Raw genomic sequence first — 14,544 nt, 5'->3', positions numbered from 1 at the left:
TGTATGAATGTTTTACCTGCATATATGTATGTATACCACATGCATGTCTGGTGCCTGAGGAGGTCAGAATGGAGTATCAGATCCCCAGAACGGGAGTTACAGATGGTTGTGAGCTACCGTGTGGGTGCTGGGAACTGAACCCAGGACCTCTGTGAGAGAAACAAGTACTCGCAATCATTGAGCCATCTCTCCAGCCCCTTCATATATTTTAAAAAGATTTACGTGTCTGTGTGTGACTGTACATGTGGGTGTGTGTATGTGAGTACAGGTGGAGACTGATATGAGTGTTGGGGATCTCACTCAGGTCTCCTGCAAGAGCAGTGTGCATGCTCTCAACTGCTTAGTGAGCTCTTCAGCCCTGGCTTTCTATTATCTTAGGGCAAGCATCAGTATAATATTTACAGTTTTTATTATTTGTTGTTACTGTATGTGTGTCTGTGGACAGTGTATGTATATGTGCAAACATGGAGGCTTAGGGAGGTCAGAGGACATCTTTCTACAGTGGGTTCTCTCCTTCACCTGGGAACTTCCAGGCAATGCTCCATTCTGTTTGCCATCCCCACATCGGATGCTGGGATTATGGATACAAGGCATTGCATCTGGCCTTTTGTGGGTCGTGAATCAAACTCAGGGTCATTCAATAAGCATAAGCATGTTTACCCTCCGAGCCATCTTGTAAGCCCTGGGGGATATTTTGAAGATAGTCTACATTTATTGGACCTGCTTCTCTCTACTAAAAGAAGACACGGAAAGGGGCTGGCAAGATGGCTCAGCAGGTAAAGGTGCTTGCAGTACAAGCCTGATGACCTGGGTTTGGTTCCTGGAACCTACGTAAAGATGGAGGGAGATATTTGACTCCCCAAAGTTATCTTTTGGCCCCATATATGTGCTGTGGCACTTGTACTACCCGCCCCGCCACACACAAATTTTGAAAAAGGAATACACACAAAAAGAATAAAATTAGGTCATTACCACTACCACATAGGTGATCAGAGGCCCTGGAAGAAGAAATGCAAATAGTCAAGGATAGTAGACTCAGAGCAGTGGTTCTCAACCTCCCTAACGCTGCGACCCTCGAATACAGTGCCTCATACTGTGGTGACCCCAACCATAAAATTATTTTTGTTGCTACTTCATAACTGTAATTATGCTACTGTTGTGAAACATAATGTAAGTATCTGTGTTTTCCAATAGTCCTAAGAGATCCTCGTGAAAGGGTCATTGGACCCCCACAAAGGGGTCGAGACCCACAGGTTGATAAACACTGGCTTAGAATCTAGACCAGCACCTTGCTCTCTCCAAGTCTGTAACAGGTCACAGTCTATCTGTTACAACTGGTCCTAAGGTGTTTGGGACAAGAAGCTAGTGCTGTCATGCATGTTTGGTGGCCTCGGGACTGGGTATTCCTCAGACGCCTACGGCAGACGCTATATCAATTCACTTCCGGTTTCCTCTTACAGACCACCACTACCATCCCCATCTCTCCCCCAGCTCAGTCCTCAGAGGTGGTGGTTTTGAGGGAGATTGCTAAATGCAGGCATTTATTCAAATCTCCAGATAATCTTCCAGGGGTCGATGAAAATCAGGAGGTTCTTTATTTAATTGGGCAGCAGATGGCAGTAGAGACCACATAATCTTCACATTTCTAAGCCCTCTGTTTTTACTAACAGCACTCAAGTCAACCGCATGCTCCCAGAATGCCTTGTTCTTTTTCTTTCAGTTGCTCTGCTGTTGAACTTGAATCTTAGATCAGTTATACCGCCCAGGACCCTTCTACCTGCTCACTGTTCCTAAAGAAGTCCTCCAAGATGTGATTTGGACACCTGTTAACTTCCAGCTAGGTTCATGGAATGTCAGTTTAATTTTAATTTCTGTAGGGGTTATTCCAAACCCTGTTAACCCTTTCCTCTCCAGTGAAGTGTTCCTTATATATAAACACCTTGTGTAGAGGATTGCACCACATGACAGTAACTAATAAGGCCTAAGTCCCATGTGAGGTTTTATGAGAAAAAGAATGTGATGTGTAGACAGAGCTAAGAGTGTGGAAGCCAAGAACCTTGAGAAGATGAGTCCCTTGATGTTCACAGACATCTACAGGGGGAAAAGCATTCTTGTATTTTCTCAGACAAAACACAGAGGTTTAATATATTCTGTCTAGACATGGAGGTTGATGGGGTCTCTGACTTCTGGGAAAGACACAGATCTGAAGGCATCTTTCTTCTGCATATGAACCTTTACTTCATCTCAGTATGGGTGTGATGTTCAGTGTACAAGTGAGAGGAAAGGAAGAATGAGAGGGTCTGCTCCTGGCTCGGCTTTGCCACGGGGAAGCAAGATACAGAACAGAATGGAAGATGGCCAGAGCTGATGAGGTAGAAAGTTTGGGCTCTGAGTTTTCTTCTTTCATTTTTTCCAGTATGCATAGCTCCAGAGAGTAAGCCACCACTATCTGAGCAAGCAGGATTCTGTTGTACCCGGAAATGTTATTCAAGCAGTTGGAAATTCCTTTCTCTTGGAGAGGAACTACATGGGAAGAAAAAAGTGGGGTCTCCTTCCCTCTATACACAGAAAAAAAATCACAAAGCTTCAACCTAAGGGTCTGTAGTTGATATTTCCGGACACTTTCTATCTCGAATTCCAAGGTAGCCAAGGATTTGTCACTATGCCTTAAACAAGCCACACTTGCACATTTCATTGGCTTAAACTCTTTTCCTCCTGGAATTTATTACTTACCCATCTGTTGGACTCCTTAGAACCCAGCTCAGCACACTTTGTTCTCGGAAGCTTTCTTTTCCCCTCTGAGACAGAATTAGTAATCTTGCCCTTGTCATATTACTTGTTTGACTCCCCCACTAAACTGAACTTCTAGATGACAGGGACCATTTTGTTGTTCTGAGGTGCATGTGTCTGATACTTAAAGCATTTGGTATTTAGGTCTTAGGTGAACACTTTTTAAATTTAAGTTTTTCATTTAATGAGTGGATGGGTGATGGCTGTGGGGACTGCCTTGCCAACAGTGTCCTTTTGGATTACTTACAGGATTTTATTCTTTTGAGATAGACTCTGAGCTCACCATCCTCCTGTCTCAAACCCCAGTGCTGGGATCACAGATTTACGCTACACCTGACTCTCAAACAGCATCTAATGGACGCTGACCTTCTGAGACAAAGGGTCCAAACATACCCAGTGAATGTTGCGTAAGAGCAATGGGGATTACACCGGAATGCATTTCATTTCAAAGCACTGAAAACCATCAATCTAAAACCAGGATTGGCTTAAGGCTGGTGGCTCTGAAGGGTGAATCTGCTGTACTCGGGCCTGCGTCTGCTTTGAGAAGGTCGTTGTATGACATTCTCTCACCTGCGTATTGCAGTCACAGTTTTCCTTTATTTTCCACTTGAGCTAGTGTTTTACTATGTTGCTTAGAATGGACCCGAACTCCTAAAATCAATCTCCCGGGCTCAGCCTCCAGAGTAACTCTGAAAACAATGCACTGTTATCCTTGGCTAGGGTTTCCTTTATTTAAAGATACTCCCAATGTGGTTCTGGGCTGGGGCGTATCTGATAAGGGCACCCAGCCACTGAATTTCTTTCTTTTTTTTTTTTTTTTTTTTTTTTTCCTATTCTAACCCAGGGCTGTCAAAAATGGAATGAAAGGGGAAGACACAAACTTTCGTGGGCGATTTAAAAATCCAGGCCTCTGCCTCCCACCCACTCACCGCCCCGGTATTTCTGACTGCCTGGCGAAGACTGAACAGCAGGAGGCGCTGGTGTCTGCCTCCAGGAGGACTGAGGGGCTCCAAGCGCCGAAACCACCCGGGAGGAGCGCTTCCGGCGGGCGAGGGCCGAGCTTGCACTGCGCAGCCGCGGAGGGCGGGGCTAGCCTCAGCCCAGGAAGCCGGAAGCGCCCGTCGCTTCGGGGTCGCTGGCCCGAAGACCATGAGCGCGGCGGGTGGCGTTCGCCGCCGCGCGCGACTGTCACGCCTCGTGTCCTTCAGTGCGAGCCACCGGCTGCACAGGTGGGGTGTGATCACGTGTGTCACCGCAAGTGCGGGGTTCCCCCCGCTACGTCCCCCGGGGCGTGGCTACACGCGTGGGTTAGAGCCGATCTCGGGTGGGCGGAAGAGGAAATGGTGAAGGTGCGGAGCCGCACTACCGAGCCTCACCCGGGAGAGGGCGGTAGAGCTCTGGTCCGGGAGGCTACACTCTGGAGAGGTTTCCTCCGGGGCTGCCCCAGTCCAGAATCGTGCAGCTAGCCGGCATCACTGCAACCCCGCACATCCTGAAGGCACAATGACAGAAGCATGAGCTACCGGGTGCAACACAAGGATGCCCCCCCCACCCCCACCCCACACACTTTTTTTTTTATAGCGAGCAGCGCAGTTGGGAATTGAATCCCAGATACCCAAGGCCTCACCTGAGAGTTGGTTTTAAAGGGAGCTTCCTTACTCACTAGAAGGTCTGCTCTCTGAGCCATTTCCTCAGTCTGTGAGATGAGAACATTATTTCCAACAGCATCCACCCACTTCTTACCGGACAAGGCTTTGTCCCATGCTAGGAGACGGGGATGTTGCAGGGAACAGCACATACTTGTCACCGCCCCGTGTGTGGAATCGAAAATGTTTTGTACAGTGAGAGAATTTTCTGCAAAAGTCTTGAGAACTGTAGTGCTCTCAAGAGTGAGCAGTAGGGGAAAGTCGGTGAGATAAGAAAGATCTTAAAGAATTTAAATTTAAATTTTAAGAAATTGTGTTTGTCTATGCTTGTGTGTTATGCGCACAGCTTTTAAGAAGGAGCTCGTGGAAGCCGAAAGAGGGCATGATTCCTTGGAACTGGAGTTACAGGCAGTTATGAGCCATCATGTGGGTGCTGGGAGCTGAACCTTGACTCCCTGCGAGAAGCAGTAAGAGCTCTCAACTGTTAAACCAACTTTCCAGCCCCTCAAAGGGATTTTTTATAATGGGAAGCTTAAACATCAGGTTAGTAAGGATGCAGAAGATAAGGAATTGGCTGAGTTGGTATGGATACACAAATCCATTGAGAAAATTGTTTTAAGTCTGGAATGATATATTTGTAGTAATTTTAAAGTTTCACCTAATTTGAGTGTCCTTGAACATACTGGTAAAGTTTCCAATAGGCAATAGTTGAGGCAGAGAAGAGCAAGGTCGTTAAAAGAAGAGCCTGGGGTCATTGTTTTTCAGGAGAAATGAGGTTTTTAAGCCGCTGGGGGACAAGCATCTCATGTTTATCATTGCTCTTCACTTCGTTCTGCTGGTGTCCCCTAGCCAATACTCACGGTTTGTAGAATTAAAAATTGGAGGCGGGATGTAGCTCAGTGGGTAGAGTGCTTGACTAGCATGCACCCAGGGCTCCACCCCAGTCCTGCATAAGTCAGTGTGGTACCAGATCCCAGCACTTGGGAGGCGGAGGCAAGAGGATCAAAAGTTCAATCATGCTAAGCTACATGGCGACTTTGAGGCCAGCCTGGGCTACAGGAGACCTTGCCAAAAGAGAACAAGTGCTGTCTGTGAGCGGATCAAGTGGCTTGCAATTAAGGTTTTTGATCATTTTATGAGGTACTGTAGTTAATTAGGGAGTGTACATTGGTTCTTGATGGAAATGTGGCTGATGAAATCCAAGTGATCTATTCGGTTGATCATATAAAGTGACATTAAGTTGTAGATTTCAAAATCCAGAGCAAAACTACTGGAGGAATTTGTCTTACCATCTCACACTGACTTTTTCTGTTTTTCTGTTGGCAGCCTCTCCCTGAGCGATGAAGAGAACTTGAAAGTGTTTGGGAAATGCAACAATCCCAGTGGCCATGGACACAACTATAAAGGTGAGCGGAGAACATTGTTGGTAAGAATGAAGTGTGTGTGATGTAAGCACAGGGTCTGACTGTGAGGCCTGTGCACAGTGTCAGTGTTCTGAGCCCTTCAGTGGAAATCCAAGACAAAGAGCTGTTGTCTTGGTTGGGTACGTGTTATGGTTTGCCTCACAATCATCTCTTCTGTTAAAGATAGTAGAAAGTCACAACAGCAACAGAGATGACTTAAAGCATTTTCTTTGACAGTTGAATGCATAATAAAACTGCTGTTGGCGTGTCCTTTTAATTAGGTTGGGCTGAAACCAATGTTAAAATTTGATTGTAATCAATGTTTGAGGAGATAGAGATGTTTAACCTGATTTAAACGCCATACTCTGTATATAGGGATTGAAACATCAAATAGTACCCCTTTATATGTAGACTTTTTAATATTTTTATGTATCAGTTAAAATTTCAAATTAAAAAAACCTTCATAGCAAAATAAAAAAATAAATAAAAATTTTTTATTTTGAGTAAATAATGGCCAGTGAAAAGGGTCTGTTGCTTAGGGATATATTGTATGGCAGAAAAGTAGTTTATATGTAAAACTTTGCTGGCAGTATTTTAAGAAAGTAGTTATGGAAGGAAAAGGGACATTAGTCTTTGAGACATACCTGGTGCCTTGAAGCATGCTACATAAGCCTATAATGTAGTAGTGTGTGTGGTGAGGTAGGGTTACATAAAGCTTCAGGAGATCTGAATTTCTGGTTTAGTTTCTGACTCTTTTTTTCTGAGATGCCTCCCAGACTCAGTGTGCTTACTTACCATGGAGTATCCAGTAGTGTTTGTGTGGAATGGGAAAAATACAAAAGTGTAAAGTCATTCTCTTACAAAGGTGCTGGCCAAGTTTTCAAATGCTCCGTGTGAACACCTGCTGTTTTTCAGCAAAGCACTTTTTATAAGCTGAGTTCTTGAAAGTAAAAGATGCTTACTTTTGTCTGTGGAGGGATTGGGTCAGTTTGGAACAGAGCTGGACATGCATGTGCATTTTCCACTTTTCAGGAAGACACTGAGTAACATCTCTCTCCTTTCAAGGAGGTCAGCCTTATGAGTAGAATCCACACCTCTTTGGATTTGGCTCATTTCTTCTGCTCAGCCAAAGCTCCCGCCAGGGTCCTCTGGACTGAGTCTTGATTGATAAGATTTTAACTAAAAGAATAGATATTGGGAGAAAAATTGACGTATAGCCTTGGGGGCCAGAGAGCTAACAATTTGTGTTGCTGACTTATGCTTATATGCTGATCTGTTGAAAGTCATACTTGTTTTTGTTGGTGTTTTTGTTTTCTTTCCCATAGTTGTGGTGACAGTACACGGAGAGGTACGTGCTGGAAATGGTGTGTGGAGTTGTTCAGATTCTGGGCCATCTTCCAGACACTGGTGAAATCTGTGTTGAAAGCTTGTGTTTCAGTTGCTTCATTGCTGGCCTCTCTGTGTGGTGAGCTGCTGCCATGCCAGGCCTCTCTGTTACATACGGATGAGCAGAAGATCCATCCAGTGACAAGGGTGCTGGAAGTCCATGGTGCTTCTGCACTGGGAACAATAAGTGTCCCTAGGCTAAAGGAAAATGTGGGCACAAGCTGCCTGTTGTACAGCCTTTAATAACTTGTAAAGTTATTTTACTTTTGAGACAGGATCTCATGTAGCGTACTAGGCTGGACTTGAACTTCTTGTGTATCCAAGAAAGGCTCTGAACTCCAGATCCTCCTGATTCTGTTTCCCAAGTGCTGAGATTCTAGGCATGAGCCACCCATCCAGCTCTGTGAAAGTGTAAATATGAAGAGCCTACTAGAATGATGGACACCCTTTGTTCTTCCTTAGATTGATCCTGTTACAGGAATGGTTATGAATTTGACTGACCTCAAAGAATACATGGAGGTAATGTCATATTAGGTGCTTATTATGTGATATCCCCTAAGTATAATTTTTAGTACCCTGTTTGCCTTATCCATTGAGATGCCATGACTTATGAGTTGAGGTAGGTGGGTGAATGGAGAAAGTTTGAGGCAACTGGTCTTATAAGGTCTTACAAGAAAGTAGTCAGAGTTGTGTTGTAGTGATGGGGAGAAATGTCACATGCTCATCTCCTTGTTGTTGGGGGTTTTTGCTCTTTTAGCTCTTTTGGGGGGCCCACCACCCAGCTCCCAAATAAATCACATATGGAAGCTTATTCTTAATTATAAATGCCTGGCCTTAACTTGGCTTGTTTCTTGCCAGCTTTCCTTAACTTAAATTATCCCATCTACCTTTTGCTTCCTGGCTTTTTTTTTTTTTTTCTCTTACTTCTGTAAATCTTACTCTTTTTTTAAAAAATTGTTTTTAAAGATTTATTTTATTTATTTATTACATATACAGGATGTTTGACTGCAGGCCAGAAGAGGGCACCAGATCTCATTACAGATGGTTATGAGCCACCATGTGGTTGCTGGGAATTGAACTCAGGACCTCTGGAAGAGCAGTCAGTGCTCTTAACCACTGAGCCATCTCTCCAGCCCTAAATCTTACTCTTATTCACAGAGATTGAGAGATCCACCTGCCTCTGCCTCTTGAGTGCTGGGGTTTATGGTGTGTGCCACCATGCACATTCCCCCCCCCCCATTTTTTTAAGATTTATTTTTAATTATGTGAACCAGTTTTTTTAAAGCTTAAGTATTGGAAATACAAAGTTGAATGAAGGAGTCCTAGCATAAATATACAAGTGCAGGTGACTATGGAGGCTGGAAGCCTCAGATCTCTGTAAGCTGAAGTGACAGGTAGTTGTGAGCTGTCCCCTGTGGGTCTGGGAGCCAACTTGGATCTTCTGAAAGAGCATCAAAAGCTCTCCTTCATCTTGAACCATCTCTGCAGCCCCAAGGCTACACTTACTTAACAACTGTGACTTGATGCTAAGATACTAAGGCAATTCATGATAGAGATAACACATCAGAATATACTCAATTCATGACAGAGATAACATCAGAATGTACTCAATTCATGATAGAGATAACATATTAGAATGTACTCAATTCATGATAGAAATAACATATTAGAATATACTCAATTCATGATAGAAATAACGTATTAGAATATACTCAATTCATGATAGAAATAACATATTAGAATGTACTCAATTCATGATAAAGATAACATATTAGAATATACTCAATTCATGATAGAGATAACACATCAGAATGCACTCAATTCATGATAGAAATAACATATTAGAATATACTCAATTTGTGATAGAGATAACACATCAGAATATACTCGGTAAAAAGCTTCTAGATTGTTTTATTGTAAATTCTTGTGTTGCAAGAGATTTTAAAGATGATTTATTCCAGTTTCTTCATTCCATAGATTGAAACTGAGGGATGCTGGACAGTTAACTCCATTGCCCTGGGTCATGTGGTCTTTCTTCTTCACAAAGTGGAGACTTTTTTTCACCTGGTTGTTTCCATTATCCCACCATTTCAAGTTGCTTGTTTAGTTCTTTATTTCAGCTTACTTTTGTTCTCAAGGTTGACTAATGTTTTATAAAACAAGGTTGCTAATAATTACTTTCTCGTATTGTTTTTTGCATCATTTTTTAAAAGCTAATTACTGGAAATAAAACGATGAGTGAATGAGAGCCCATAGAACCATATACATTACCTTTTCTAGGAGGTAAAGTATAGTAAGTAGTCAACAATTTTTGAGTAAGGGAATAAGGGAATGAATGAATGAGTGAATGAATGAATGAATAGCTCTGTGCTTATTAATTTGAGGACTTCTAGAGACAAGGGCTTTGTGTTTACAGGGCACAGAACACATGCACGCGGTACTGTGTGCTATGGGACAACAGTGTGAGAAGCCTCAGCAGTCAAGGATTGAATACTTAGGGCGCTCGTGGGGTTCTCTTCCTCCTTTGGTTACCTAAATTATTACACACTCCCACCAGTAAAAGTGGCTTTCTGTGGCCATAGAGTGAAGTTAGAGTCCTATGAAATGGAGAAGTTGGGGCCAGAACTGGGATCCAGGATAGAGCAAAGATATTTATTTTCTTGGTATTCACATCTCTTCGTTTGACTTATTTTTAAAAATTAATTGGTTTAGGAGTTGACTTAGGACTCACTCTTTTTATTTGTTTGTTTGTTTTTTGAGAAAGGGTTTCTCTGTGTGGTTTTGCGCCTTTCCTGGAACTCACTCTGTAGCCCAGGCTGGCCTCGAACTCACAGAGATCTGCCTGGCTCTGCCTCCTGAGTGCTGGGATTAAAGGTGTGTGCCACCACTGCCCGGCGAAAACCAGTTATTACTGTGCCTTCTTGAAATCAGACCAGTAGAAAATGAGTTTGTGTCACACATGCTTAAATTTTTGTACAAGAGCTAATGGTAAAAATTTATAAAGAATAAGGCAATTACAATCTTTGCTAATGACATAAGAAGAAACATTATGTTAATATATGTAAACATCAGGAAGTGATAATCCCCATATTTATTTTTTCTCTGAGACAGAAGGTCACTGTTAAATTATTCTTCAGGGCAGAAATTTAGAAATGTCTTATCATTTTAGGCCATGTCTTAATGACACAGGCACCATTCTGTAGGTGACAACTGTGCTGTGGAAAAATGTTTCTAGTACATTTTAGACATAATTTGAGACGTGCTAAACTGAACTGTGAATCACAGTGGCTCTGTTTCTAGGAAGTTCAGGAACACTCTGTTTTTGTGGTTTCTTCCCTGTGCATCAGGAACCAGGATACATACATAGTCATTACAGAGAACTAGGCCTAACTTCGTTTCACAACCTTGTAAGACTGCTCCCCCAGTGTCGAGTCTTGGCTAAATGAGGGTGGTGGGCAGGCCTCAGAGACTTGGGGGAAGGAACCTTTTGGTGTTTGAGTCCCGAACAAGCTTGGGCTGTTCCCTCTTCTCTGTCTGCAGGAGGCCATCATGAAGCCCCTCGATCACAGGAACCTGGATCTGGATGTGCCGTACTTTGCAGATGTTGTAAGGTGTGTGTCACTGTCTGGCTTTGAGCAGTAGAAATGAAACAAATCAACATTTGCTGTGATTGTTGTGGTATTTCTAAACTACTGATGTAATGACAGATGACGTTACTGGAATTCTTGTTTTCTCTGTATATTAAAATAACTTTTTTTCATTATTTGTATTTTGAACTTCTCTCCTTTGTTTTCCTCAGCACGACAGAAAATGTAGCTGTCTACATCTGGGAGAACCTCCAGAAACTTCTTCCTGCAGGAGTTCTTTATAAAGTAAAAGTGTATGAAACTGACAACAACATTGTCGTGTATAAAGGAGACTAGATCTTAGGGTTAAATTATAGGCAGGCTGATTGCTTTTCATATTTGAAAGAGCCCTTTGTCCTTTAGAATATCTAGTAGTCACCACATACTTGTGTCTCCACGTTGTATTCTAAAATGCTGAGCGTTAAAATAACTGTAAGGTCCATGTTTAAATGTATTTAAAAATCAGACTTTCAGTATGTTCTGAATATATATTTGGTGAGGGAGCAGAGGAGAGCTGAGGACCCCCCTCCCCAGGGCCTCACACATGCCAAGCATGTTGAGCTGCATTCCAGTCCTCTCAGTGCCATTTAGAGTATCTTCTGTCTAGAGATTAAAAATTATTTCATACTCAGCAATATGTTTTGGTGCAGAATTATTTAAAAGCAAAATAAATCCATTTTCCTAGTGTGTATTCTCTGTTATCTCATTTTTAGCATTTGTTTTTTTCTTGGTATAATATAAATAGTAAAAATGTTTGTGCATTTATAATGTGTGAACCTTAGGGGAAAAATTTAGAGGGGCACAGTCTGGAGACTATATTGCTTTGTAAAGGTGTAGTTATTTTTAGTTGTGTGTGTGATGATATATAGAGTTATTTTTCATGATATATATAGTTTATTTTGGTGTCATGGCCCATTTGCAATTTATTTGTTGAGTGATTTTAAACAAATAACTCAATTTTTTTCCATTTAAACTTCTTATCAGTAAAATTAGAAAAATGCCTGCCCTACGTGGTATTTGTAGGACTTGAAAGACAAAGTACCTTTTGAAATAATAGCGGTAATCCTACTTTTCTAGTAATCAGTACAAAACATTACACACGAATAAAATTTTTGACAACTAAATCATACTAAAATTTAACCAAGTGGGCATTGTGTTGTGAAAATTTATATTAAAAGTCCCTTATTTACTCCCCAAAGCTCTGTTTTTCTGCAAGTACCTCTGGAGTCATAAGCAGTGCATAAAGCTTCTCAATATTCACTAGGTGGCAATATTCTGAAAATCCAGTGTGTACTAGTTGTGATGTGAAGAGGGATATAAAGCCCTATACTTAAGAAGTTTAGAATACAAACCGGACACAAGGTAACAGCTACTTGTGCAAAGCAAGCAAATTCATTCTTGAGAATTCAGGCATGATGAAAAGATAGTGAAGAACACCAAGTATATAGTTCAGCTTACATGGGAAAAGTCAGTGATCAGAGCAAATGGGATCAGTCAGAAGTATGGATAGGGAATGCTTTACTGAGTAGCGTAGTTCTTTAACAAGATTTAAAACTTGTGGTTACTATGCATTCTTCTAAGTTAAAATTATGCAGGTGTTCATGACATCTGGAATTCCAGAGAAATATAAATAAGTAGTTTACCGATATCAATGGTGTATTTGTTCTGTTATTCTACAGTAGCAGCTCACATTTCAATAAACTGAGACTATAGTGGATAATGCATGTAAAGGTAGCATTTCATCAGTCTTGGTATATACCATCAGTATATGTATCATTCTTTGCCTCATTTGATTTATGTGTCCAGTTGTCACTGAAGAAACTTGTATCTTTAGCATAACTAGAAGTTATAAAGGACACTCAGTCTATTAAGAAATGTAGTCTCCAGGGGCTGGAGAGGTAGCTCAGAGGTTAAGAGCATCTGTTGCTCTTCCAGAGGACTGGAGTTTGATTCCTAGCATCTATATCAGGTGGAACAGCAACCTGTAACCCCAGCACATGGAATCCCATGCCTCCTTTTGGTCTCCATGGGCATCTACACTCCTGTTGTCCGGCTTTGAACCAAGTGCTTTTACCTTCTTAGAGGTGGTGTTGGCCCAAAGATAACATTTGCTTATTCTGTATGCTCTCCTATTAAACTATGTCTGTCTGTAAAGCAAATGAGTGAGTGAATTAGTGAATGTTCACTGAAAGGACCAAAGATGCTATAATGTATACTGGTGGCTTGTTTTTCCATGGGGAGCCAGAGTGGCCCAAGATTTTCTCAGGCTCTGATGAAAGGACAAAGGGAACTTTAGTCCTGTGTCCTTGTTTAGGAATAGACTCAAGAAGGCCAATCTAGTGCTGGAGAGATGGCTCAGCCATTATAAAGGGTAGGCCCACAACCAAAAAGATAGTAACCCAGATAGTTCAGTTGGTAGAGCATAAGACTGAATTTTAGGGTCATGGATTCGAGCCCCAAGTTGGGCTCCTCTTGACCCAAGCCAGCAGGAATATGGACCCTGAACTTTGAGGAGTTGAGTGGGAGGACCGGAGATGAGAAATAAGACAAAAGCAATAGCTGGGTCAGGAGGGCTTGTATAAGTCGACTTAGGCCAAGCAAGTTTATTAAGACGTGCAGCATCATATGTGTTAGGGACCAAGATGTCAGGAACCAAACATGAACCATGGAAAGTACTAGCTAGACCAGAGAACAAGTCATAAGCCCCTTCCCAGAGCACTAACCAGAGGCCTCCAAAGATAAGAGAACATCCCACAGTCAGGTGCTATGACAACCTAACGTAAAGAGCATTCCATGGTCAGGTAGCCTAGCAACAGAATAAACTGCCCCTGACCAGTGACCTTAGCCGACATCTCGCAGTTGCACGATCTGCCTCACACGTCTTGCACCCCTTCCATGTTCTACATGCCCCTTTTCCCTTTCCCTCCTTCCGGCCCCTTTCCCCTCTTAATGCTATATAAGCCATGTGGAGAGAAATAAAGATTGGTGGCTTGATCAGAATACTGTCTTGCTGCGGTCTCTTGTGTCCCCTTCCCTTTCATTCTCTCCCACAGGTGGGTCACCCCCCTCCCCCATTGAAACCACACTGGCCGGGGCACATATGCACTATTTGCAGAGGGGGGGAAATGGCTAAGGGCAGCAAAGAGACAGTGGTGGCAAAGAAAATGGGATACCTCAGATGTAGCTGCCTAAGGACTGATAACCACAGCCCAGGGGCAAAAGTCAGGTCCCCAGAAGCCACAACCTTGATTCTTTCAAGGCATTAGCTCCAGTCCTACCCAGCCCTAGACTGGCCTTGCCAAGTCCACTCCTGGACAAGGACATAGAACTGAAGCTCTTTTGTCCTTTCATTGGGGCCTTTGAGAAAGTCCTGGGTCAGTCTGGCTCCTGACATTTCTCTCTCTTTCAGAGGCAATGTCAAACTTACATTGTAATTACTGCTTTTGTTGTTTCTTGTGGGAATTGCTTGAGAAGCAAAGCCTTTCTTCTAAGTAACATATCTAGTAAATAGCATTCTGTGATTTCTTGTTGTTGTAGATAAATGAATGGTAAATTATTAACTATTGAAATTTTATCACACTTGGCATGTATTTTTAGATTTGATTAACTAGAACATTTTGGGACTCAAATGCTGGTCCCGAAGTCATTACTGTTTAGAGTCACACTCGTCTCTAGGTTTGGTTCTTTTACCTA

General features: G+C 42.3%; 1 protein-coding gene across 4 annotated transcripts; it reads left to right on the top strand.

Annotated features, from left to right (window-relative positions):
• Positions 1–3,873: 3,873 nt before the first annotated feature.
• Pts (6-pyruvoyltetrahydropterin synthase) lies at positions 3,874–11,486 on the top strand. Of its 4 annotated transcripts, XM_036194095.1 has the most exons (6): positions 3,874–4,019; positions 5,763–5,842; positions 7,165–7,187; positions 7,688–7,744; positions 10,766–10,836; positions 11,025–11,486. In XM_036194095.1, the coding sequence occupies exons 1-6, from the start codon at positions 3,940–3,942 to the stop codon at positions 11,146–11,148; spliced, it is 435 nt and encodes a 144-aa protein (XP_036049988.1). In that variant the 5' UTR covers positions 3,874–3,939; the 3' UTR covers positions 11,149–11,486. The 4 variants fall into 4 exon arrangements, with proteins under 4 accessions (XP_036049988.1, XP_036049989.1, XP_036049990.1 ...); XM_036194096.1 differs by lacking the exon at positions 7,688–7,744; XM_036194097.1 differs by lacking the exons at positions 3,874–4,019; positions 7,165–7,187 and having other exon boundaries at positions 5,766–5,842.
• Positions 11,487–14,544: the final 3,058 nt, after the last annotated feature.

This window comes from Onychomys torridus, chromosome 7 (genome assembly GCF_903995425.1).
Source record: "Onychomys torridus chromosome 7, mOncTor1.1, whole genome shotgun sequence".
Taxonomy (NCBI): Eukaryota; Metazoa; Chordata; class Mammalia; order Rodentia; family Cricetidae; genus Onychomys; species Onychomys torridus.
Note: the sequence above shows the minus strand (reverse complement) of the source record. Positions and strands in the feature narration are given on the sequence as shown.